Below are 26,827 nucleotides of genomic sequence, written 5' to 3'. Positions count from 1 at the left end.
AGAGGAGGAATAGGTTTGGTTTTTATTGTGCTTTTTTTTTGTTGTTGTTGTTTTTTCATGAGGTGGAAGAGTGGAAAGGACCTATTCCAAATTTGAATTAACTATAGAAAAGAAAGGTTTTTTTCCCAAAGCATGTGCCCTGATTTCAGGTGCCCAAAATATGGTCTTTATCAGTATATAGTTGGTAGGTGACAGTCAAATTCACTATATTAATATGAATAAACTTGCTTTATCACTACAGCTTGACCATTATACTTAAACTGCAAATAGCAGCTATAATGCAAATAGAAGGGGGGCTGTTTTTTTTTTTAAAGGCAAAAATAAATAAGTGGGACTACATCAAAAAACTAAAAACTTTGCACACAGCAGAGGGAATCAACAAAAAGGCAACCTACTGAGTGGGAGAGAATGCTTTCAAATCACGTATCTGATAGGGGGTTAATATCCAAAATATACACAGACCTCATACAACTCAATAATAAAAAGCCAACAATCCAATTAAAAAGTGAGCAGAGGATCTGAATAGACATTTTTCCAAAGAAGACATACATATGGCCAACATAAAAAGGTGTTCAGTGTCACTAATTACCAGGGAAATGCAAATTGAAACTACAAGATACATATATATACACCACCTGACAACTGTTAAAATGGCTATTATCAGAAAGACAAAAAATATCAGATAAGGATGTAGAGAAAAGAGAATCCTTGTACAGTGTGAGAATGTAAATTGATGCAGCCACTACAGAAAATAGTATGGAGGTACCTTAAAAAAGTAAAAATAGAAATATCATATGATTTTTAGCCCATATTCTGCATATATACCTAAGGAAATGAAATCATTATCCCAAAGAGATATCTATACTCCCTTCATTTCATCACTATTCACAGTAGCTTAGAACCTGAGTGCCCCTCAGTGGATGAATGGATAAAGAAGATGGAGTGTGTGTCTTGTACGTGTATGTGGGTGCCAGAGTCATAGGGAGTGGGTGAAGTGCGTGAAGGGTGTCAAAAGGTACAGACTTCCTGTTGTAAAATAGATAAGTCCTGGGATATAACCTACAACATGGAGACATAATTGATAATACTGGATTGCGTATTTGAAAATTGTTATAAAGTAGATCTAAAAATCCTCATCCCAAGAAAAAAGCGTTTTTTTGGTAACTATGTGGTAACAGATGTTGACTTGTTAAGGCAGTCATTTTCCAATATGTATAAATACCAAACCATTATGTTGTACAACTAAAATTAATATAATATGTCCATTATACCTAAATAATAAAAAATGAAAGAAAAATAAACACAGGAAAAAAAGGGGTAGAAGAGCTGTCTTTTGTCTCCTCATTCTTTGTAGGTTTTTTTCCTTTAAATTGACTTCCTGTCATTAAAAATAACTTAGGTTATTACCACTGTATTATGTAATAACATTTCTTTTTTTAGCTACCAAATTCACTTGGTAAGCCCAGCTACATAAATTCTAAAACAAATTTTCACAGTTGTTAAAAATACATGGATGGCTTCTTTGCTTATCAATGGAAACATAAATCCCATTGCAGGTTAAGACAACTCTCCCATAACTTGGTGTGGGAGCATGACACAAACATGCCAAATTAGAACTATTTCTGCTGGATATCTTGGCTCTGCTATCTGTGACTTGAGGATCATTGGGCCCAGTACACCTCTGGGCCAAAAAAGAAAAAAGAATAAAACGGCAATTCATTGATTTTCATGAAGATACGGATTTTATATCTAAACACCAGTGAGCTACTGTTGGTATAAGATCTTGTGCATCTGAGGCATTAATACACTTACTTTTGCCTCCTTGTTTCTTTATCTTAAGTGTACATTTTTGAGAATTGTTTTCCTTTTATAACATTTAAACCAGTACTAGAATAAACTAAGATTTTAGTTTTTCCAACCAGTTGGTGAGCCAACAAATTTTGTTCTTCCCTCTTTTAAGAGTTGCATGATTCTGAAACCGTGTTCTGGTTTTTAAAAATCTGTTTGGTATCTGCAGAAACAAATTGGAGAAACATGGTGGAAACGTCAGATGGACTAGAAACATCAGAAAATGAGAGAGAGGTTTCCTCTAAGCATAGCACATCCGAAAAACCCAGTAAACTTCAGTTTGACACAGCCCCTGTGGGTAAGCAGCTGTCATCACTGGCTGCAGGTGGTACTACCTCAGCTACAAACCCTGGGAAACCAACAGTGAGTGATAAAGAGGAAGCGAAGCCAGATGACCTGGAGTGGGCCTCCCAGCAGAGTACAGAGACCGGTTCTTTGGATGGCAGTTGCCGAGATCTTTTGAATTCCTCCATCACCAGCACCACCAGCACCCTTGTACCTGGCATGCTCGAAGAAGAGGATGATGAAGAGGAGGAGGAGGAGGAGGATTATACTCATGAACCCATATCTGTAGAAGTACAGCTCAATAGTAGAATTGAGTCTTGGGTCTCTGAGACCCAGAGAACAATGGAGACTCTTCAGCTTGGAAAAACCCTTAATGGTTCTGAGGAAGACAATGCAGAGCAAAGTGGAGAAGAGGAGGCAGAGGCGCCTGAAGTGCCGGAACCAGGGATAGATGGTGAGGCCTGGACTACTGACCACCAGGCAGGTCAGGAGCAGCAGAAGAAGCCCAGCAGCTGCAGCTCACGGAACAACGAGCCCTCTGATCTTAATTATACGCCCCCAAGTCTATAACTCAGGAAATGTCAGCTGTCTGTCTCCAACTGTGTAAGGGTTGCAGCCATTATCTTTTATGCTTCATCTCAACATTTTGCACTGTCCGGTATTTAATATATGTATTTAATTTCTGACAAATATTTTTGTAGCTGTCTTTTACTTGTTTTATTATAATCTGTAGCTTAGCTTTTAATTAGCATCTAAGAGTCTTTCTAAGAGCTGTGTGGAAATTCAGAATTGTTAGAGCTTATTTTGTTATGGAAAATAATGATTAAAAATAGAAGACAACTAGGTTTTAAAAAAGAAAGTAAATTTGAAATGCCTCTTTAGAGTCATTTTGAAAGTTAAAGATCCAGATTCTAAGGCTAAGAGCAGTTACCAGTGTTTGCTTCAGGACTGCCTCCTTCACTCTAATTTGATCAGAAGTTGTTTGGGCTTCTTTAAAAAAGAATTGGAGGTAGATTTGGAAAATAGGAAAAAAAAAAAAAAAAGCAGAGGGTAACTAAGTTCACAAATGTTTTGTGTTAAAATTTGATGTAACTTTTCTTTGGTCCACAGATGCTTATTTCAGAAGCCATTGATCATTGTGATTAAAGTTGCAGTGGGCTAAAACAGACCCTCCAATACTTAGGTTAGCAAAGGAACCACCACAATACATTGGAGCTGGCCTTACTTGTGGGAAGTGATAGATGTTGTCTTTAATAGTGAAAAGTCACCCACGATAGGACCTTCTAGGTTCTGTCTCCTATTTACTTCTTACTTACCTCAGGAATGCTCTTGTACATACTCGTATTTACATCAAGTTAGGCAGATTGTGGCAGATGAATAACTGTAACCGATTCTATGACTGTAGCACTTACGTGTAAACTATTACAAAACAAAGTCTTATATTGGTGTGTTCTCTTGCATGCTTCTGATTTGGGACCCTCTAGATTTGCTATCTGGATTTGATTAGGTATCCAAACTTGTCCTGAGTGAAAAATCATTTCACCTTAAAAAAAAAAAAAATACATATTTTGTCCCTAGCCCTGAGCACCTGCCATGTAACACCCACCATAGTTACTGATAGGAGGTCAGGGAAAGGAACTTCACACAACTTATAACATATATCCTGATAATCAAGGCTTGGAAAAGCAAGTATTGAAGAAGAGAGAAAGTTGTTCTAATTGTGCTGAAACTATAAGATAATTTAGAGGACACAGATCTAGGCAGGTATTAATTCTTGATCACTCTTACTTATCTCTGCCCTTCTCAAGGAATGTGTATATCTGCTTGGGAGAATTTAAACATACTGAGCTAAATGTTTTATTTGCTGGTCAGTCACCTGGTAGTGACCTCTACAAGTTTATGTAATGTTGGGAGAATTATAGATTACCTATTTTTCTCTCTTCCCTCCAACCTCTTCCCCCATCCCTAGCTTCCAGCTGACCACACACACACACACACACACACACACACACACACACACACGAGCACACAGGCGCCAGCAAGAACTCCCACAAGCAGTTACAGAACTGAGGAGGGAGGGGTATTTTCCCTGCTCTGATTTCATGGGGTAGGGCTTTGCCTCACAGAGGCAGGAGAGAAGAATTGGGCAGGTTTTCTACTGAACTCATTGAGACTACTGCACTAGTTTTGATGTTTTATAATGCTGGCATTAATGCTAGAGAGATCAGATTCTTGGGTGATTATTTAGTATCTGTGCATTGTGAAAGTTTAGGAACATTGCTGTATAGAAAATGCCAGTGTGTCAACTTTATTAGTGTGCTAAAAGGGGACATTATTGTACTGCCCTGTCTAAACTGTTCTCCAGTGTAGACTTCTTAGGCACAAAGTATTTAGCACTTAAAGGAACACAGCATGTAAGGAATGAAGCCTCTGAAATAGTAATCATGGATATAGATGTGGCAGATCTTACTGTGTCTTCACATTTGGGAAGTGTTAGTTGGTTTAAAGAAATGATAGAGATTTTGAACTACTGACAATCTTAAAAGTGAATTTAAAAACTTTTCATACTTTTTATGGTGTAAATTTCCTTTGCTCGGTGTCAGTGATTCAGATGACTCTTGATCTTGAGGTATTGGCTTTTCAAAGGTTTCTTACATTTTATATCTCTTCTGAATGAGAACTGTCGTTTTACATTTTTGACATTTGTATCAAAAGAGAAGTTGAGGAAATCTCCAGAACACCAGTAACTTTTAAGTTTACTATAGACTTCAGAAGTGTTCAATTCTGTGTTCGATAAATGCTCTTGCACGTGCAGGATCTTCTGCCGGCAAACCCAAGGGACCACAGCCTTTTTTATACGAGACAGGTCACCTCTAGAGGACTACCCAAAATTTATTAAAGGAGATGCTACTGTGTCGATAGTATGCTTAAATAAGTATTAATAATGTCTTTATAATTTGTTTCCTTTAGATAAATTCTGGAATTTGTGTATTCTATACAGGAGGAGGTGTGAAAATAGGAAAGTGGGGTTTTTTGTTTTTCGTTTTTTTGTTCAGAACTGGGAGTGGGTGCCTCTTCGGAGACCTAATGATAAGAGTAGGGGTTCATTATCACAAGAAATGAAAACCATGGTGATTTTTTTTCTTAGTGTGTAGAGGTTGTTTTATGGCAATAATTAATATTAGATTTCTATTTCAGTACATAAGTATATGAATTATAATATGAATTGCACTCCCAGAACTAGATTTCTGCTTCAGTAGGATTGTTTGCTGTGAAGATTACTTCTCAAAAGACAAATGTTCACACTAGCTTAATTTTGGTTTAAATATGTTTGTAAATGATGTAATATATTTCTTTTGACTAAACATGGGAAAAATAATGTGTGTTATACATTGAAAAGTTTTTAAAGGCTTTGATTGGAGGTCATTTTTGCAGAGAGGGTATTTTATATGCTTCCAGTATTTGGAAAAGAATTAGTCAAAAGGAATTCACATAGTTTAAGTATTGAAAAATTAATATTCAAATAATGTACTTGTCTGATTTCTTAATAAGCTGGGGGAGGTGGGTGGGGTGGGTATCGTAATGTACAAATGAGTAGTGAACTCTACATTCATTTTTCAACTCTTCAACATAAAATTGTTAAATCTTAACACATTGTTACTTTAATATATGTATAAAGAAGTATTACTGTTTGTAAAGCTGCTGTTTGCTTTAAAAAAACAACAAACCTGTCATTTAAGTATTTCCTGTACGTTGTGCCAACAGGTTAGAACATTAACTTATTCCATTTAAAAACGTAATCATTTTTTGCTTTAAAATTTTTTCTGTGACATAATTTATTTAAAGACATCTTCCTCTTCCTTTGCCCGTTCCAGCCTTTATAAACATCAAAGAATCAGCCAAATGGTTTACCTAAGCTGAAATCTGAATCTTAATTAATGATAAAAATTTAAACTTTGTTGGCACAACACACCTTAAAAGTATTTGTGTTATTTTGTAATTTAATTTCTAAATATACCACATGAGTTTATAATTTAATGTCTTAATTGTAATGCTCTAATAAAAAAAAAAGCAAAATTAGTGAATTGTAACATGAAAAGATTTTCATCTTGTTCTTTTGTTGTTTGAAGGATAATTGTTATATCACATTTTAGGGGTAATAACAGCTTTTTTGCACTATGTAAATACTAGTTGAGATTCTTCTGTAACTAATAAAATGATTATCGAAATGTAGTCTATCATTTCAGAATAAGTACTTAAGGAATTCATGACTTGCCCAACATATGGGATAGAGAAAAAAAGACTCCTAGCATTGCTTAGTGCCCTCATGGGTTTGCCAGAGGAGGTTGTAAAATCTGCAGGAGGAAGTTACTAGTAAAAATTTCCATTTGGGGGTTGGTGTAGGCTGTGGCATGGGCCAAGGCATCTGTGGAGACCATCCTGGTGTCTGGAGAAATCCTACAGATTTCTTCTCCTTTGTATGCAAATTACTCTGTGCCAGGCACTGTTCTAAGCCATTTCCCAGTATTAACTCATTTAATCTTCACTACAGCCTTATGAGGAAACGCTATTTTTCACTTTTTAAATGATGAAACCGTCAGGGAGATGATGAGTAACTTGTCCGAGGTCCCACAGCTGGTAAACGGCAGAACTGGGATTCAGACTCCTTCCACGTTGAAGGCCATGCTTTTTTACTCACTATGCTCTGTTGTTCCTTAGCACAAAATGCTCACAGTTGCAAACGAGTGTTTTTGTCACCTTTGTCAGGCGTCTTCTGGAATTTGAAATATACCAGGACTGAACTGATTTTCTTAGAGACTAGATTTATTGAGTCTCACCTGATCACTTAATGAGAGTGGTCCCTTGTCACCATGTCACCATGAAATGTATGGAATCCGAAGAGTAGACTCACCTGTTAGAAAATAGGATCACTAATTTTCATAATGAAATGGATTTTTGCTGATCACAAAGAGAAAGGAGGGAAACCTCATTTGTATCAGAATATTTCCTTTTTTGGACCACCATTTGTATGATTCCCAATTGTTCTTTTCCTAACAGCGATCAGTTTTTCTTTAACTGAACAGAAGAGGGTGTGCACAGCACCTGAAAAGTCAAAGTCTGCCCAGTAAAACAAATAATTGTTTAAAATGGGGAGAGACGGGAGAGAAGTATCTGGAACAGTAGTCCTTGCCATGAAAAGTGCTTAGTTCTAAGGCTAAACTCAGAACTCTAGAATCCTACATTTCATTTTAGAAAGAGAACATGATCCAGACATTTAGCTCTTGGGATCAGCTGTTAGGTCTTTTGACATTTCTAAATTATCTTGGCAATTCAATATTTTAGTTTAACGTGGGTTCTTTTGATGTCATATGTATGAACTAAGGCATGTGGCTAATTGCATAATCATTATAAGTGGCAGCCTCATGGAATGTAGGGCCAAAGCATGCTCTGCTTTCACAGTGCAGGGTTTGGAAAGATGGGACATGTTTCAGTTCTGGAGCAAGTCTCAGTCCCTGTATTTCTCTTCACTCCATTCCCCATTACACTGAGTAATTAGTTGGCAACCCAGTGGCAGACAGAGAGACATTCACTCTTGCAAAAATGGATTGGATAACTGTGGCTACAAGTCAACTAATTGTCTGGATCCAAGGTTTCAGTCTGGAAGCAGGGTTGGAGCAAGGAAGATACTGCATTGCATGAAATTTGGAGCTCCTACCTGAGCCTCGTGTTCTTTATGTTAGTACTGAGGAACCAAAGACAGGGTGGAATTGTATGTTGGTGAGCTATGGGTTGGAGCCTGGAGTGGTATAGGTTGTTTGGGCTTTTTTGGGTTTTTTTGAGGAACGAGTGCTTCCTTCTCTTGGAGGTGTCAAAGCTTGGCCATGGCCTTGAATTACCCAGAGGGAACAGGTAATAACGACAGCCTTACAGTGTGATTATGATTTCAGGCGGTGTTAATTGCACCCTTACTTACTCTGGGAACAGAGATGGGAAGAAAAGTGGTACCTGCTTAGGCATGTACAGATTCCCTAGGTTATCTTTGCTTGTCTTTCTTCTCTGTTTACCTCGGTTGGAGCACTTGCATTGCGTTGCAAACAATCAGTTTGAGTATAGGATAATGAATTGATACTTAAGCAGTTTTGTTACCTCTGGTTAAATATAAATGAGTGAAAAGTTTGAAAATCTTTGGTTTCTCAATTACAGGAGAAATGTCAGAAGTCATCATCCCTGTCTTTGTTCTTCCTTGCTTTCTCTTTTCTAGAACCAGTGTTGTAAGGCAGATGGTGAGCTTCTGACAAATGTACCTTCATAGTGAAGCCTCAGGGGAGTCAGGGACTACCCTATCCAAAATTGTAACCCCTTCATCACTTTCTTCCTCAAACCCACTTTTTTTTTTTCCATTTACATTTGCTGCATTTCAACATCCTATAGATTTTATTCATCTTGTCTCTCTCCCCTACTACGCTCTGTGTGGGCAGGGTCTTTGGCTTATTGTCCTGCTTTATTCTCTGCCTCGTACAATGCCTGGCACAAAACAGGCACTCAGTAAATCTCTGTTGAATGAATAAATGAAGGCTGAAGTAAGTAAATCAGCATTGGCAATGCAGTCATATTCTGAAGCATTTACACTCCTACATACTGACTTCTGACTACTCCTATTTTTTTTTTTTTTCATTGGTTTAGAGTTTGGGGTTGGAGGAAAAAATAACCCAAATCCCAAATAGAAGAGCCTCACCCTAGAATAGTGGGCTCCCTCGAGTTACTCTGTATTTCATGTCCCTATATTGCTTATAGCTGAAAACGTAAATTTAATGACTACAGTTTGCATATAGAGGGAGGTGACAGGTATATAAGACATTTCTATGAGATTAGCCAGGAAGGGGGCAAAAATGCACCTGCAACTTCCAGTGTATCTATAATGTTTTATTTTTAAGCTCCGTGATCGGTATATGAGAATGTGGTATATCATTCTTTATACTCTTATATGCTTGAAATACAGGAATAACCAAAAGGAACAGGCCGACTAAAATGCAACCATTTTCTGTTCTGTAAATGACTTCCAAACTTGGCACCAAATCTCACTTTGGTATCTTAACAAAGAACATTAGTTGTAGAAATGCAACTAGAAGTCAGGCTTAAACCTGTATCTTGATTGATGTAGCAAAGAGTTAAGATTTGTTAAATAACTGGTAGCTGCAAATTTTATCTTCTTTCCATGAACTAGAAACTGTCTCCCTTCATCCTTCACCTGGCTTAACCCTTCCCCCAGTAATAAGAAGTATGTCTCGCACCTGTGCCTCCCCCATCTGCTCTCTAGTTGGAGCAAGGTGCTTTAATCTTCATAGGAAGATTGAAGATTGTGTTGGCAACCCACTTATCTGGTTTCCTTAGCAACCAGAACACAGTGTTTAAAGTGATAGCATCCCTTGCTCAGAATAGAAATTGAGTAAGCCTGATCATGATGCCCTGGTCTGCTTTGTGTCTTCAAAGACTCTTCTTCATCTGGCTATTCATGGTAGCCAACCTTTAAAGGGGTAACTACCTGGGACATAATCAGTATAAAGCTCTGGACCTATATATATATATAGCTGACTTCACCTTGCCAGTTACAGTGACCCTTATCTCTAACCTGGAAATATTGAGCAACCTGTCCCTTTTAATCCAAGAATTTAAGACATTTTTTCATGTCTTTATAACTTTTGCAGCAATTTAGGAATGTTGCCACCAATTTCCATGAAATCTGAACAGGAATCAAGATGATAAAGTTGCCTAGGCATTTAAGAAAAGCACAAAGAAAAAAGAAAGGAACTTTTAAAGAAAATTGCTATTAAGGAACTATGCTAGGGATCTATTGCTGTGTCTGCTTAGTACGTCCCTTCATTAGGGAATGGCTCCACACACACCCTGTTCCACCCTCACCAGGGATATAATCTCTTATTGCAACAGTAGCTGACAGTTAACTAATGCTGAGACCATTGACTGGGCTGGGGATCTTAAAATAGTTAATCTACGCTAAGCAAATGGGTCTCTTCCTTGGGATTTTGGATTTGGGATTAAGAGTGGCTCAATGGTCGGGGCGCCTGGGTGGCGCAGTCGGTTAAGCGTCCGACTTCAGCCAGGTCACGATCTCGCGGTCCGTGAGTTCGAGCCCCACGTCGGGCTCTGGGCTGATGGCTCAGAGCCTGGAGCCTGTTTCTGATTCTGTGTCTCCCTCTCTCTCTGCCCCTCCCCCGTTCATGCTCTGTCTCTCTCTGTCCCCAAAAAATAAATAATAAAACGTTAAAAAAAAAAAAATTAAAAAAGAAAAAAAAAAGTGGCTCAATGGTTTTGGGTGCTTGGATTTTAAGATTGGAATCTCCAATTTGCCATTGGTGGCCATGAAAAAGCAAAGTCTGGGTCAGTGTTGAATGAGTTTCCTTGCTGTTAGACATTTTAGAAACTCCAATATCCTAATGCATTTTGACTCTCCATGAGGGAAAAGATTTATTATATATCAGGCAACATTTCCCCAAAGTGTTGTACCATGGAACATAGAGTTCTCCAAAACGTGGCCCCACAGTACTTTCTCTGCAAAAATGATGAACATCCTGAGGATCTAGTTTTTTATGTAACATGCATCAAAATCTGTTGCTTAGACTGTGAAGTTTCCATGAGATTGGAAAACACAAGGGATGTCTGGACTGCTCTAACTTAGAGGTTCTCAATCCCGGGTGATTTTCTCCCCAGGGAACATTAGGCAGTGTCTGGAAACACTTTTGTTTGTCACAACTGGAGAGAGTGATCCTGGCATCTAGTAGGTCAAGACCACAGATGCTGGTGAGCATCTTATGATGCACAGGGCAGCACCCCACAGCAACCCCACAGCAAAGAATTATGTGGCCAAAAATGTCAATAATGCAGAGATTGAGAAATTGTACTAACTCGATGTCAGGATGTTGGATTAGTCCTGTATGGGTTCAGGGCCCCAAATCAGTGGGCATGTACTCACTGCATTCAAATGTTCTTGACCTCTGTTTCTGGCACCTGTTTAGACATTCTCTAATGTTCCAGAGTAGACTTAGCCAGACTCATCCAGATCTTCTGGATAAAACAGGCCTTCCCCACCCCTCTCACTTCCTGGTGAAGAGGATAAGGAGAATTCACCCACAGCTTCTGATCACATGCCAGTGCCTCCTCCCACATATCCCACTTATGTTCTCCCATCACATGAGGAGGCTATGTGAGGAGCAAAAGGGCAGGGAGGTACCTCTGGCAAGGGCTGCTGAGTGACTGTTCCAAGAAAAGCATGAGTCAAGTGCTAACAGAAGGCCTGCAGAATAGGCTGGTCTGGTCCTGACCGCATGATTGACTCAGGCAAGACTGGCAAAGATGATGTTTTATACAACACTGAGAAGTGGGATCCAGCTCCCTGCCCTGGTGAGCCATATCTCCGAGGCAGACACTTTGAAGCCTCTGCCTCTTACTCCAGCCGCTTCTCAGGGAACAGCTGCCCAGAACCATGGCCCTCGGGAGGATCACTGGACATGGGCTTGGAAATGCCCAAGTAGCCTTTATGTTCTTTGGAGGGAGAATGGAGCACAAAGTCCCTACCTACAAAGGATTCCCTCTCTTCTTAAAGACATCATCAAATCCTTGTTTGCCTGAGGAGCGAGAGGTTCCCCAGGTGTGGGACTTAATTTTAAAAACCAATGTCAGTCCCAGGTAACCTGGGGAGAGTTGGTCACCATACTGTTCAAACACCTAGGGTGACTTGCTAAGTCATGAAATGGGGACCTTTATTATATGTTAATTGAATTAATTGATCATTATTATATGTTAATTGAATTAATTGATCATTGCTGATTATGTGCCCATTGAGTTTGGTACCATGGCAGAGGTGGAAGGAGTTTATGCTGTTCCAATTCACACATGGTTGTGTGCTGAGAACGTATAAACTGTTTGCTTGGGACTCAGAACGTTTTCCCAAAGGAACCATGTTAAGTGCTGATAATACTTCCACACTAAACCCCAGAGCCCTTAAATATCACTCATGTGGGATTTGAAATGATAGAAACATCTCCACAACTCTGTTGCAAACATAGTGTTTCAGCTACATGGGTTGGACACCGCTGTTGTGACCTCCCCTTGTTTCTAGGAGAAAGTGTATATAACTCAGCATGATAGGTGTATGGTCACAATTTCCTGGCCCCGCCTACTAACACATAGAGATGAACATATACGTGTGTGTGTGAGAACACACACGCGTGTTCAAGCATGATCTGTTTCTTACCCATAGTCCTACCCCAGAGGGACAGTGGGAGACTCAATGTCTCCTTGATGTCAAGCAAGCGGCACTTTCCCCTGCTACAGTGTTCATTGGTCAGGATAGATAGACACCTTCCTGTGCATGGCCTCTAGATGCTGATGACAGGGATGAGGAAACACAGCAGATTCCTCCGTCTGTCAAAAAGACGGACACAGGCCTGGCAGCATGTGGGGAAGGACAACATGAGCCAAACCCAAGGCAGAGTTTCTAGGACATAGGATTTTTGGTACAGAGAGAACCAAAGAGATGATTCAGTTCAATCCTCTCCTTTACAGAGGGGAAAACAGACCCAGGGAGGTGAAGACACTTGCCCCAGGTCGCTTAGACTTTTGGATTGGAGACTTCCCGATCCCCAGGCTCTTGCCTCTCCATCTTGTGCCCCAGAAACTAGAAAATCCTCTGGAGTTCTCCCCTACCCCAATTCTAATTTTTGAAAACCAGATTCTGTAAGGAAAGCTTTGTTATCTGGCCAAGAAAGCTGGGCTCGCTGCATTAGAGTCACGGATTGCCAAACTCTGCTACCCCCTGACACCACAGATGCTGCGGCTTCCCCTGCACCTGGAATCTTCCTGTAACCCAGCAGAAGACAGCAACAGGGCAGCGCCACCAACCACCAGCAACTCCTGTGGTCTTCTCCATATTTACCTCCACTGGTCGGAGAAGGGCCATCTTCTCATCTCTGTACCTGTTCTTAACCAGAGCCATGAGACCACTCCCTGTTGGGTGTGTTACAGTGAAAGAAAGGGAAATAACAAACTCTTTGCTGAGAGATTTCATTCTGGTGCATTTAGATTCATTATGCTAAGCATTTAAACCTCTTTTCTAACCTGGAAATACCAATTATCTCTGACAAGGCCATGCTATTTTTTACAAGGTCCTCAGGCTTCCAGAGTGAGCAGATGTGCCCTGGGTATGCAACTATGATATACAAATGTATTGCATGTGCAGGGTTGTACACACCTCCCTGTGGGGGAGGTAGGGCAGCTATGCCTAGACCCATTTGATGGATGAATAAACTGAAAATAAATTTGTAATTTTATGCACATACTGGCCCTTTATGTATGCATGTAAATAATGTATATGTGTACCTGTATAAACGCGTGTGTACGTAAAATAAGTGAGAGGTAGCTTCTATTTACTTAAGGATATGTATTTTCCACGTCTGCAAGTGGAGTTGTCTTCCATAAGGATCAATAATGCTCATGTGGTTGGGGGGAGGGCAGTGTATCTTACAGTTGAGCACATGCTCTTCCACATCAGGCAGATGGAGGGCAGAACTGGCCCTGATCACATGCACGTTACATTACCTTTCTGAGCTTCAGATTTCTCATCTGACAAACAAGCATAATAACTCCTAACATGTAAGTGAGGTGGTGCCTGTTACCTGCTTAGTACATAACCCATGTGTTCAGTAAACAGTGGCTGCTTCCTCTGTGCCGGCTGTGCACCAGATGCTATGCTAGGTAAAAGACAAAAGAGGTGAGTGAGGCAAGGTGTTGGCCCTTCACATGATGAGTTAAACTAGCAGGAGACCTAAGCAAACAAATTACAGTACCTCAGAATGGGTGGGAAGCAATTTATGTAGAGGCTAAGAGCATCGGGATTCAGATGTTCTGGGCTTCAAATCCCATCTTGAAAGAGTCACTTAACTTGCCCCGAGCTTCCTCATGTATACAACAGGAATATAGAATTGTGAGGATTAAGTGAACTAATGTGCAGTACTTGCAACAGCGCCTGGCACGTGACAGGCACTCAGTGAAGAGTGATTTTAGTAATTCTAATATTGAATTCTGCGTGTGAACAAATGCCACAGTAGGAATGTGGAGCAGGCGCCCAGGTGGCTCGGGGAGGGGGCGAGCGTTCCACGGACACAAGGACCACGACGGCACCCCTCCTTTGGGTTTACCGCGTGCCAGGCCCACTTGTTGGCATCTCACTCGTCACGAAATGCTCACGGTCTCCCTGTGAGGCTGGTATCACTCCCTTTTCACGGGAAGAAACCAAGCCTTAGAGAACTTCTCCCAAGGCAGAGGCTTTGGCAACTTCCTTCTCATTCTCCTCTTACCATCTGGCTCCCCAGAGTGTCACTAGGACTGGGACACCAGGGATGCTGGGCGTCATTCACTCCCTGCTCTTCAGCCTGCTGAAGCACACACTGAGCCCTGCTATGTCTGAGCCACTGGGCTAGGCCTGAGCAACAGGAGCAAGATGGCAGCCCCAGCCCCCCAGAGCATCCATCGCTATGGGGAGACAGACCACCAAGCCTCAGTGCGTACCCCCTGATTCACTGACAGTTGTTTAAAATATGTATTTTTTAATATGTATTTATTTTTGAGAGAGAGAGAGAGAGAGAGACTGAGCATGAGCGGGGGAGAAGCGGAGAGAGAGGGAAACACAGAATCTGAAGCAGACTCCAGGCTCTGAGCTGTCAGCACAGAGCCTGATGCGGGGCTCAAACCATGAACCATGAGATCATGACCTGAGCGGATGCTCAGGATGCTTAACTGACTGAGCCACCCAGGTGCCCCTCACTGCCACTGAGATAGTAAAAAGAAGGGGGCATACGGACTGGCCCCAGCCTAGTTTGGGAGGATTTGGGGCTTCATTGCTGCCTGTTCTTGCCTCCCCAACATTTAAGTTTTGCAGGGAGGTTGGAGGGAAGGGATGGACAGACCAGGAGCAGAGGAGGAAGTAATTAATTGGGCACGTGATTGAAGGAAAAGGGATGACAGTTCCTTTTCAGCCTGGCAATCACAGGGCAGTCCCCTCGTGGGGCGCTGGTGGCCCATGTACTTCTCACACCCAGGTGGCCAAGTGGGTGTTGAACTGACAAAATGCCAGACAGAATAGAGCTTCTGCTGCTGTCATCATCCCTGTTGTTGACATTATCCTTTGCATCGTTTCTAGGGCACCTTCTAGCTTACTCAGCACTTGTCCATCCACCATTTCATTTTATTTCATAGTAGATTACCATGTTTATATGCCATTTGGTGTGTGTGGCAGAGGGAGGCTGGGAATTGCTCTTCTCTACTGCTGCTCCTGACTCTACCTCACTTTTCTACCTTCTGAGGTGAACTGGGTAGTTATTATTAGCCTTGTTTTACAGGTAAGGAAACTGTATGAGCATACAGATATGAGCGCTTCAGTCACTTGCCGAAGGTCGCACAGCTCATATGGGGCCAAGCCAGGAGTTTGGTTTGTAGGGTTCTCAAACTAGCTAAGGTGGCCATGAGGCCACATGTCGATCCCTTGTCAGAACCTGTGCAGGGTCTGCCCTGAACCAAAAAGCCTTTTGCTCTACATTCTATACCAGGTAAAAGTAGCCTCTAGGCCTGAGGGAATAGTTCTCATTAGCAGATCTGGATTTTCTCCTTTCCTATGTTTTGGGGACACCCCACCCACCCCGCCTTTGGCTCCTGTTATGAACTGAATTGTGTTCCCTCAAAATTCCCAAGTTGAAGCCCTAACTCCCAACGTGACTGTATTTGGAGATGGAGCCTTTAAGGAGGTAAGAAAAATTTAAGGAGGACGTAAGGGTAGGACTCTATTCGAACAAGACTGGCATCCTTAGGAGGAGGAGGAGACACCAGGACGTTTTCTTTCTCTACACATACACAAGAGAAAGGCTGTGTGAGGACAGCTAAGAAGGCAGCCATCTGCAAGCCAGGAAGATAGGTCTCACCAGAAACCAACACTGACAGCACCTTGATCTTGGACTTGCAGCCTCCAGAACCATGAGAAAATAAAAGTCTATTATTTAGCTAAATAGCCAAAGCAATCTTGAAAGAAAACCAAGGCTGGAGGCATCACAATCCCAGACTTCAAGCTGTATTACAAAGCTGTAATCATCAAGACAGTATGGTACTGGCACAAGAACAGACAGACCAATGGAACAGAATAGAAAACCCAGAAATGGATCCACACACGTATGGCCAACTAATCTTTGACAAAGCAGGAAAGACTATTCAGTGGAATAAAGACAGTCTCTTCAGCAAATGGCGCTGGGAAAACTGGACAGCGACATGCAGAAGAATGAACCTGGACCACTTTCTTACACCATACACAAAAATAAACTCAAAATGGATGAAAGACCTCAATGTAAGGAAGCCATCAAAATCCTCAAGGAGAAAGCAGGCAAAAACCTCTTTGACCTCAGCCATAGCAACTTGTTACTCAATACATCTCTGGAGGCAAGGGAAACAAAAGCAAAAATGAACTATTGGGACCTCATCAAAATTAAAAGCTTCTGCACAGTGAAGGAAACAATCAGCAAAACTAAAAGGCAACTGACGGAATGGGAGAAGATATTTGCAAACCACATATCAGATAAAGGGCTAGTATCCAAAATCTATAAAGAACTTATCAAACTTGCCACCCAAAAAACAAATAATCCAGTGAAGAAATGAGCAAAAGACATGAATAGACACTTCTCCAAAGAAGACATCCAGATGGCTAACAGACACATGAAAAAATGCTCAACATCACTCATCATCAGGGAAATATAAATCAACACCACGATGAGATACCACCTCACACCTCTCAGGATGGCTAACATTAACACCTCAGGCAACGACAGATGTTGGCAAGGATGCAGAGAAAGGGGATCTCTTTTGCACTGCTGGTGGGAAAGCAAACTGGTGCAGTCACTCTGGAAAACAGTTTGGAGGTTCCTCAAAAACCTAAAAATAGAACTACCCTATGACCCAGCAATTGCAGTACTAGGTATTTACCCAAGGGATACAGGTGTGCTGTTTCGAAGGGGCACATGCATCCCAGTGTTTATAGCAGCACTGTCAACAATAGCCAAAGTATGGAAAGAGCCCAAATGTCCATTGATGGATGAATGGATGAAGAAGATGTGGTGTATCTATACAATGGAGCATTACTCAGCGATCAAAAAGAATGAAATCTTGCCATTTGCAACTATGTGGATGGAACTGGACGGTATTAGGCTAAGCAAAATTAGAGAAAGACAAATATCATATGACTTTACTCATATGAGGAATTTAAGATGAAAAAACAGATGAACATAAGGGAAGGGAAGCAAAAATAATATAAAAACGGGGGCGGGGGGGACACAACATAAGAGACTCTTAAATATGGAGAACAAACAGAGGGTTACTGGAGGGGTTGTGGGAGGGGGGAATGGGCTAAATGGGTAAGGGACACTAAGGAATCTACTCCTGAAATCATTGTTGCACTAGATGCTAAGTAACTTGGATGTAAATTAAAAATAAATACATTAATTTAAAAAATAAATCAAATAAGAAAAAAGTCTATTGTTTAGGCCAGTCTGTGGTATTTTATTATGGCCGTCCGAGTAGATGATACAGCTCTCATGACCTACATCTCTATTGTCCGTGTCTTCCTTCAGGCTTCCAGTCTGGGGATTTACCCAACCATTTCTCTCTAGCATTCTCCCCATTGCTGCCTAAACGCTTTCTCTCTTCTTTCTCAGCCTCTCAGCTCAAATCCTTCATGCTCAAGTCAGCTTGACTAACTTAGGTACCCTCATTGCTTTTCTCTGGCCCATTAGATACTGTCATTATAAGATAATAGGTCTCTTCTTCTCTGATTCTCTTACAGTTGCCCATGAGTTATTCAATGGTGATGGAACCAAGTGTACAGGTGTACAAACCTGGTTTGGCATCTCTGCTCTATCATCTTCTAGCACGGGCCTTGATCAAGTCACAGGACTGTGGGAGAGTAAATGAGCACTGCTATTGTAGTTTTTGGTGGTGGTGAAGGTGTTGTTTAAGCAAGCTGCTAGGAGGAGTGCCCTCACTGAGGTGCACATTGACATCAGGCCATCATTGAAGAGTATTATGAAAAGGAACCCTATTATCAAATTCACTCCTCTCTCTCTCTCTCTCTCTCTCTCTCTCTTTTTTTTTTTTTAGAGAGAGAGGTGTGTGTGTGTGTGAGTAGGAGAGAGGGGCAGAGGGAGAGAGAGAATCTTAAGTAGGCTTTATGCCCAGCATGGAGCCCAGTATGGGGCTTGATCCCACAAACCACAAGACCATGGCCTGAGCCATAATCAAGAGTTGGGGGCTCAACTGACTGAGCCAGCCAGGCGCCCCCTCTCTCTACTCTTAAAGAGCCTTGTTGTTGTTCATAAAAGTACAGTGTTTACTTATGCAAACTTAAAAAGAATTTTTAAGATTTTTTTTTAGGGGTGCCTGGGTGGGTCAGTCAGCTAAGAGTCCAACTTTGGCTTGGGTCATGATCTCATGGCTCCTGAATTTGAGCCCCACGTCAAGGCTCTCCGCTGTCAGCATGGAGCCTGCTTTGGATCCTCTGTCTTCCTTTCCCTCTCTCTGCCGCCCTCTGGTGAGCATACCTGTGCTGTCTCTCTCTCTCCCTCTCTTTCTCTCTCAAAAGTAAATAAACATTTTTTTTTAAGATTTCTTTTTTTAGTAATAAATGTGTGTTCTGAGTCCGGAGCACACACTCCACACTCTTAGCACTAACCAACAGGGAGAAGGGCTATTTTTGCAAACTTCCAAAAGAAATTTCTAAAGAAATAGCTTGTGATTTTGAGAAACAGGTTTGTTTCCATCAGTGGACACCATAAATTATGAAAATGATCATGTTTCCCTCTTTGTCTGGATTGCTTGGGAGCTCATAATTAAATTGGCAGCCGACTTCCAACAAATTTACTTGCTTTTGTATCAAATCCTTTATATACTGTTACCACTGCTGTCACCTTAATTTCCTTACTTGTTATCTTCACTTGGTTCTTTAGTGTATTTATTTCACAAGTTAATGGATGAATACATTCTTGTTGTAAGGATGAAAAGAAATCAGAATTATACAGAGCAAAACTTGAAAGTATTCATTTATTACTTATGGTGTAGTTCTCTCTTTATTTGGGCAGGCAGCCTCAAATCTGTTTGGAACAATATTAGGAATAACCAAGTTTTAAAAACAAATGAATAAAAAAACTTCATTTGAAAACTGCCTACTATGCTAGATGCATTCACATATGCTTTCTCCTTTCAATCTTAATAGCAACCGTACTAAAGCAGATTATCATACGTGCATTTTACAGAGAAGACAATTGAATAGGGTTAAGTTAACTGTGCAGAGTCATAGATAGTGGCAAAGTTTAGGAATGAAACTGAGGTCTGGGATTCAGAGTTTGTGTGTTAGTTCCTTTGTCTTTTTAGCTATCTCACCTCTCTATAGCAAGAAGTAGGATTATAAAATTTATGTACAACTGGGGTGTGTGGCTAGGCAGGGTGGGGGTGGGGCACTTGTGAGTGGCTCTTGGTTATAGGTACTCCTCACTCTGCTTCAAGCCACTGTAAGTATTTCGGTCATTCAGCCAAGAGCAGTTTTTCCCCTGTAAGTGCCAACAGAGACCTTGTCCAACATGGCTGATTCTGTACCAGCTCTAGGAGAAGACGCAGCAGAGGTCAGGCGCAAGAAAGAGTGCCTTTAACCTTCAGCAGTTGACCTTCCCCTGCTGGTCACTGGCCAGAATACAACGTGGCCTTTCTCTCTTGGGAAGAGGCAGCAGCAACATCTGTACTGCCCATAGCTGCCTAGGGTCTGGTGGAAAGAAATCCACTCACCTCCAATCTGTGTCCCGCTCCCAAACAAAAGCAAATTCTTATTGCATGTACCATGTTTGCCTGGGTCCCCTTAGGGCTGTGAGTTCCAGTAATTTGTGCTGGCTTCCCCCCTCCTGTTGGCCCTAGTGGGAGGACACAGCTATCGACATAAACACTGACCGCTGTCCCAGCTAGCAGGCAAGCGCATTTCTATTTTCATCTGAATTCCCAGCATCTTGGGGAATGAACTTGGCCATTCCTATCGACCAGACCCCTGAGGAGGGAGGAGAGCCTGCAGGCTCTTTCTGTAACCTTCCTTTGACTTGGACTTAGGAGACAAAGGTGAACTTGAGTGCTGCAGGGACACAGCTTCCCTTTATGCTGCCACCAAGCCCTGGGGCGGCCTCCTCTCCAGCACTGAGGCCCTTTTGTGCTGGCGGGGCACCCACAGCCTGACTGTCCACTCTGTTAAAGCGCAGTTTCAGCGCCCTCTCCCCCTCCCCCGTGAGTCGCTGTGCCTGGAGAAGGGCTTTTGAGTTTCGCGAATGCACACTGGCCCTTTTCTTCTCCCAGCGCCTGCAGCTTTGATGCTGCGCGCCTGGCAGACTGGCCCTCCGCTGTGTTTTCCAGGGAGGCCGTGCGAAAGCGCAGACAGGGCGCTCTTGCGGCCGCCGGGCTTCCCGGGAGAGGCGCGCAGCCCCGGGCAGCAGTTTGGGCTCCGCTCCTAGGGAGCGCTGGGACCGCCTGGGAGGAGCCCATGCCTCCGTGCCAGAGTTCATCCGGGAAACCGATCATCCAGCTCACGTCTCCGACCTTGAAAACTGGCATCTTCTTTGACCCAGCAATGCTACTTATAAGAACTCATTATGTATTCAAGGACACGAAAAATTGTTCATTCTAATCTTACTATAAAAAATTCCAAACATGCAGCAAAGTTGAAAGTGTGGGATCCTCATATACACATTATCTAGAGTCAGCAATTAACATTTTGTATGGAAGGATTTAGATACAAGAGTTATCACTGCCCTATAGTGTGTGTGTGTGTGTGTGTGTGTGTGTGTGTGTGTGTCTGTGTCTGTGTGTCTGCGCCTGTGTGGGTAGAAACCTAAATGCCCCCACCCTCTGATGAATTATGACACATTTGCACAATGCCACCACATAGCAATTAAAATAACATGGTACATGTAGTGATGTAGAAAAATGTTGGTTTCTTATTTAATGGAATAAAAGGTAGAAAACTATAGGTGCAATATCATGTTACTTTTGTTTGGAAAAAAGTTTGCATGGGAAAAAAAGACACTGAGATTATATATTAAAATGTTAGCATGAGTGTGTCTAAATTTGGATATGAGTGAATTTGATTTTCATCCCTGGCTTGTTTTTGTTTCTTTCAATGAAGTACATCTATATACAGTGGGGGAAAAAAGGAATTTAAAACATGCATGGTCAGCTCAAAGAGGCCAATAGGACTCCCTGGGATTATTCCAGCATCCTTTATCCTGACAAAAGTCCTGGGGCTGTCCCAGCTCCCTTGCAAACATTGCTGCATAACCTACCCCAGCCAGTTAGAGCTCCACCCGCCCTCACAGGTTCCCAAATATGAGTACCAGGCCCTCCTTTCCTTTTCTGTTCCCGCTCTCCTACAGCAAACTGGATTCCTCCCTCTCTCATCACTTACTCTTAGGCCAGGGAGGTGCTGTAGTCACTAAAGAGTAAGGGTCCTATCATGATGTTAACTCCCCACCTCCAGGAAGTAAAAATGGGATGAAATTCCTCTTCTTGAAGAGAAGGACAGGGTTTAACCCAGAGGCCCATGCTGCCCAAGGGCCCCAAGTTCTTTCTCTGTGAGATGCCTGGCACCAGTTAGACTCCCAGGGGAGGCACTGCTTTAGTGTGGCACTTTTAGGACACCTTCAGGAACCTTTAGGACCAGCTGGATAATATTGTCATCACCATGCAAGCAGTGGCACTGTTTACTACGATAATAAGAGCTCACTCTATACACACATTTTTAGTTCCCAAAGTAATCCCACACACTCTCTTACCGTGGTTCCCAGAGCAGTGTCAAAAATCGTTTGGAGGGAGGTCTGGGTGGCTCAGTTGGTTAAGCGTCTGACTCTTGATTTCAGCTCATGCCATGATCTTGCGGTTCGTGAGATCAAGCTCTGCATCGGGCTTTGCTGACAGTGCAGAGCTTGTTTGGGATTCTCTCCCTCTCCTTCTCTCTCTACCCCCTCCTCCACTTGTGCTCTCTCTCTCTCTCTCTCTCTCTGTGTGTCTCTCCCAAAACAATAAATAAACTTAAAAAACTCATTTGGAGATGGACATATGACTACCATCTTTTACTTTGTCACATAAAACCACTTAAAAAACTATTTCTGAACAAAAAAAATACTATACCATGTGCACAAAATAGGAAGGACAATCTCAAAAATTTTAAAATATAACAGTATTTACATTTAAGTCTAAAATCTTTTTGTACAGCTCACTTCTCCTGTTAAATGCTGTAAAAATTATTACTATTTCTATTTAAACTGGCAAAAACTTTTTCACAGACAAGCCCTGGTTTGGGAACCAACATTTAGGAACCCCCATCTCTCCACTGGTTTTGATACTTATAATTTTCCACTTGCAAGTGAGGAAACTAGGTTTCAGAGCCCATCAGCTGAGTGGTTGAATTAGGATTCAAGTTCACATCTGTCTGTTCCAGAACCATTGGTTTCCCCTTGTTGCAGATTGCATCTGCATGACCAGGTTGCCCTTGCAGGTTCTCCAGGAAAAGATAGACAGAGAAAAGGCCTGATTTGCTTTTCAAAGTCTTGGCTAGCCTTGGGTCACTAGAGTAAACGCCAGTAGATCAAATTTTAATCTTTGATCCAAAAATCACGGAACTCATCAGATGGTGTTAGCCATTCAGAGCAGTTCCACCCTAATTTAATTATGCTCTTTACCAGCAAAGCTATATTTGCAGTTGGTACCAAGGGGAAGAGCACATATTAGAATTCTAATCTACTCATTTACATCTACTGACTAATGCCAGAAGTTCCTTCAGTTTGATCGCCTCCACTGATGTGTTTGGAAAAATCATTAAACACTGGGGAATAAGGTAAAAAGGCAGACAGTATATCCTTTCAATGTTAGACTGAAGCATTTGTTTAACAAGCTCAACCAAGAATTATTTAATTATCTGGAAGAAGATAGCCATGTCTCTGACTTTGCTTTTTACTATTAATCAAGGGCTCAGATTCTGAAGTTCCATGTTAACTTGTAGACCCTGTCTGGAACAGAGGCAAATAATTTTTGTCCAGTAGAAGAGGTAACCCCAAAGGTTCTGGTTTTATCACCCTGTCGAACATGAACCAATTTTGTCTGTAATTTGGCATACTTACTTCATCATACCTTTCCTGGTAGACTGTAAACCAGGTAAACCCCTGCTAATCCATATTTGAACCAAAGTCACCATCCTGCTGGTTTGGTCCCTCTTTCATGAGCTGAATAAAATCTATTTAAAGGCAGTCACCACCAACAGCACTTTAAAATGTTATCAATCATTTGCCCCAGGGTGAATGAAGAATCTGGGAACAGATTTTGAGAAGTTGAAAGATGTAGCACTTAGGATCTGAGAAAGACGAGGAAGAGAGTGCATGGGGGAGAGAAATCAGCTGAACTTCTCAGGACAGTTGTATCAGAATATTGTCATCTTTTCACATAGTTCCTTTGTCCTTGAGCAGTGGCCAGTAGCATGACTTGCTAGAAATAGGATTTTCATTTATTTATTTTTTATTTATTTTGGGAGAGTTAGAGAGCAAGCGGGGGAGGGGCAGAGAGTAAGGAAGACAGAAACCCAAGCAGGCTCTGTGCTTTCAGTGCAGAGCCAGATGCGGGCTAGAAGTCACAAACCACAAGATCATGACCTGAGTGGAAATCAAGAGTTGGATGCTTAACCAAATGAGCTACCCAGGCACCCCTAGAAATAGGATTTTCAAGGAATAATGACCAGGGAAGAGGTTGAAAAGCTAGTAGGACTGTCCATGGTGAAGGATTAGAATTTTATTCTGTAAATCATGGGAGTCATTAAGGGTTTTAATTCAGGAACTGATATCAACATACCTAAAAAAATTTTTTTAATGTTTATTTTTGAGAGAGAGGGAGAGAGCATGAAAGGGAGATGGCAGACAGAGAGACAGACAGAGGATCTGAAGCGGGCTCTGTGCTGACAGCAGAGAGCCCAATGAGGGACTCGAACCCACAAACCATTAAGATCATGACCTGAGCTGAAGTTGGACGCTCAACTGACTGAGCCACCCAGGTGCTCCTGATCATACTTTTAAATGAGAAAGAAAGATAATTCTGACAAGAGTGTATGGGTTGTGTGAAGGGAAAGTCTCAGAGATAACCAGGGTTTGACTTCTTTGGGAACATATATGAATGGAAAATTGAGTATAACATCAAAAGGCAATTCAAAGATAAGATGGACAGATTTGATGAGTGATCAGATATGGGGCAAGAAGGGGGAGGAGTCTGAGATGACAGCTGGATGGACAAAAGGATGGTGATCAAGGTAGAAGCCTGTGTTTTTGACCCGCTGAGTTTGAAAATTGTCTGAAATTTGAATCTGGAACTTATGAGCTTAGACTAGAAAGAAAATTTGAGGCTTAGTATTGGTTATGAATAGAAGCCATGGACATGTGTATGATGGTTGAAGAAAAGCATATCATCGGAAAACTTCTTTACTACTTCATTAGCTAAGCAGTGATAGTATGGTTCAGCCTTCTCTTCAATTACAGTAGATTAGTGTCATGAAAAGAACACCTGCCAATGAGCAGTAAACAGTCCATAGCTTTTCAGAGCCATGAGCAGTCCACGGCTTGATACCTTGGCAAAGAATATGCATTTCCATCCCCAGTTTACTTTGTAGAAATGAAGGCTCAGATTGACAAAGCAGATGTATGTTTCTTAAATGTATGTTTCAGGAGTGGAAGATTAGACTGGAAATACCTCCTACAGTTAATCCTGAAGTTCTTTGTTTTGTTTATTTATTTTTGAGAGAGAGAGAGAGATGGGGGAGGAGCAGAGAGAGGAAGAGAGAGAATCCTAAGCAGGCTCCTAGCTGCGCAGAGCCCAACTCGGGGCTTGAACTCATGAACTGTGAGATCATGACCTGAGCTGAAATCAAAAGTCAGACACTTAAGTGACTGAGCCACCTAGGCACCCCCAAGCTTGCAGTTCTGACAAGCACAAATGAAGATATCATTTATTTGGGGGACTGGAATTAGATGAGGAAAACTTTTTTTTTCATTTATTTATTTACTTATTTATTTTGGTAGCTGTTGCTTTTTTAATTTCAGGGTGCAAAATGCTTCTTTCCCCCAGACTTTTTATACAAGGTGTCTGTCTTAGTATTATTGGCTGTATTGCTGCCATGAAAAATTACCATAAACTTTCCTGCTTAAACAATGCAAATTTATTATTCTAACTTCCCTTAAGTAATTCTGTCCTTTGGCCACCAAAGCTCACATCTGTCCCACATGCAAAATACTTTTACCTCCATCCAGGTTCCCCAAAGTCTCAACCTTGTATATAGCACCAACTCAAAGTCCAAAATCTGATCAGCTCACAAGTCCCAAGTTTTATCATGTAAATCATTGAAATCAGTTATGGGTGAAGCTCTGGTAATGATCCATTATGGGGCATGATTTCTTTCCATTCGTAGACCTGTAAAACTAAACTTATCTGGTCTCAAAATATAATGGTGGGACAGACTTAGGATAACAGTTGTAGGCACTCCAGTTCAAAGAGGGAGAAGCTTGGGGCGCCTGGGTGGCTCTGTCAGTTAAGCGTCCGACTTCATCTCAGGTCATGATCTCACGGTCCATGAGTTCGAGCCCTGCATTGGGCTCTGTGCTGACAGCTCGGAGCCTGAAGCCCACTTCGGATTCTGTGTCTCCCTCTGTCTCTGCCCCTCCCCCACTCTCACTCTGTCTTTGCCTCTCTGAAAAATAAATAAAGATTTTTTAAAAATCTTTAAAAAAAAAAAAGAGAGAAGCTTGAAAGAAAAAAAGAGTTATTGGTCTTAAGCAATTTCTAGATCCAGTTGAGAAAATTCCATTAGGTGTCAAGGTGTGGCAGTAATCCTTTGTGGCTGTGGTTCTGTCCCCTGAGCTCGTGGCTGTCTTCTGTATCAGCCTTCCTTTTTCACAAAGGCTAGCATGTATTTGTGGCCGAGCAGTTTTATCAGCCCATTTTCTGCATATAGAATTTTGTCGGTTTGACAGGGGTTTTGTCTATTTCAGTTCGAGGCTGCGGTGTTCTGTTGGTATGACATTCTCAAGGAACCTGTGGGTCTCCCGTGTGCGTTATGGGGATTTACTCCATTAGACAAGAGGCTTATTCATAGACCTTTCCAAGATAATCTCATCTCTATTTTTGGCTTCTGTTGATATGGCTGAGAGAACACACCTTAAGCTCTCTAGTTTGATTGGAGGTATTATGAGTGTGACTTTATACTCTGACCTTTTGATCTCTCTGAGGTGTCACGCTTTTGGCATTTTTCTATACAGCACACATTTCTGACTGAATTTTTTAAGTTTTAGCATTTTTTGCCATCCAGATAGTCTGAGGGTTTTCCAAACCTACCAAATCCTGGGGATTTTTTGTTTAACATTTTTTCCTTCAATTTATTACTTTCCTCTCTGATTTTACTAACAGCAGCAAGAAGAAACTAGGCCTCACTTTTAACACTTGGCTTACAAATCCCTTCTGCTAAGTGTTCAGTTTTATTTTTCACAATTCTGCTTTTCATACAACTGCAGGGCACAATTCCACTAAGTTT

General features: G+C 41.6%; 1 protein-coding gene across 2 annotated transcripts in view; it reads left to right on the top strand.

Annotated features, from left to right (window-relative positions):
- SECISBP2L (SECIS binding protein 2 like) overlaps nt 1–6,366 on the top strand; it is a 68,798-nt gene extending 62,432 nt beyond the window's left edge. For both annotated transcript variants that reach the window (XM_025918626.2, XM_025918625.2), the window contains one exon: nt 2,018–6,366. In XM_025918626.2, the coding sequence (XP_025774411.1) occupies nt 2,018–2,703 (686 nt within the window). In that variant the 3' untranslated portion in view covers nt 2,704–6,366. The remainder of the gene's footprint in view (nt 1–2,017) is intronic.
- Nucleotides 6,367–26,827: the final 20,461 nt, after the last annotated feature.

The sequence above is a fragment of the Puma concolor genome, chromosome B3 (genome assembly GCF_028749965.1).
Source record: "Puma concolor isolate L17-30 chromosome B3, mPumCon1.1.hap2, whole genome shotgun sequence".
Taxonomy (NCBI): Eukaryota; Metazoa; Chordata; class Mammalia; order Carnivora; family Felidae; genus Puma; species Puma concolor.
Note: the sequence above shows the minus strand (reverse complement) of the source record. Positions and strands in the feature narration are given on the sequence as shown.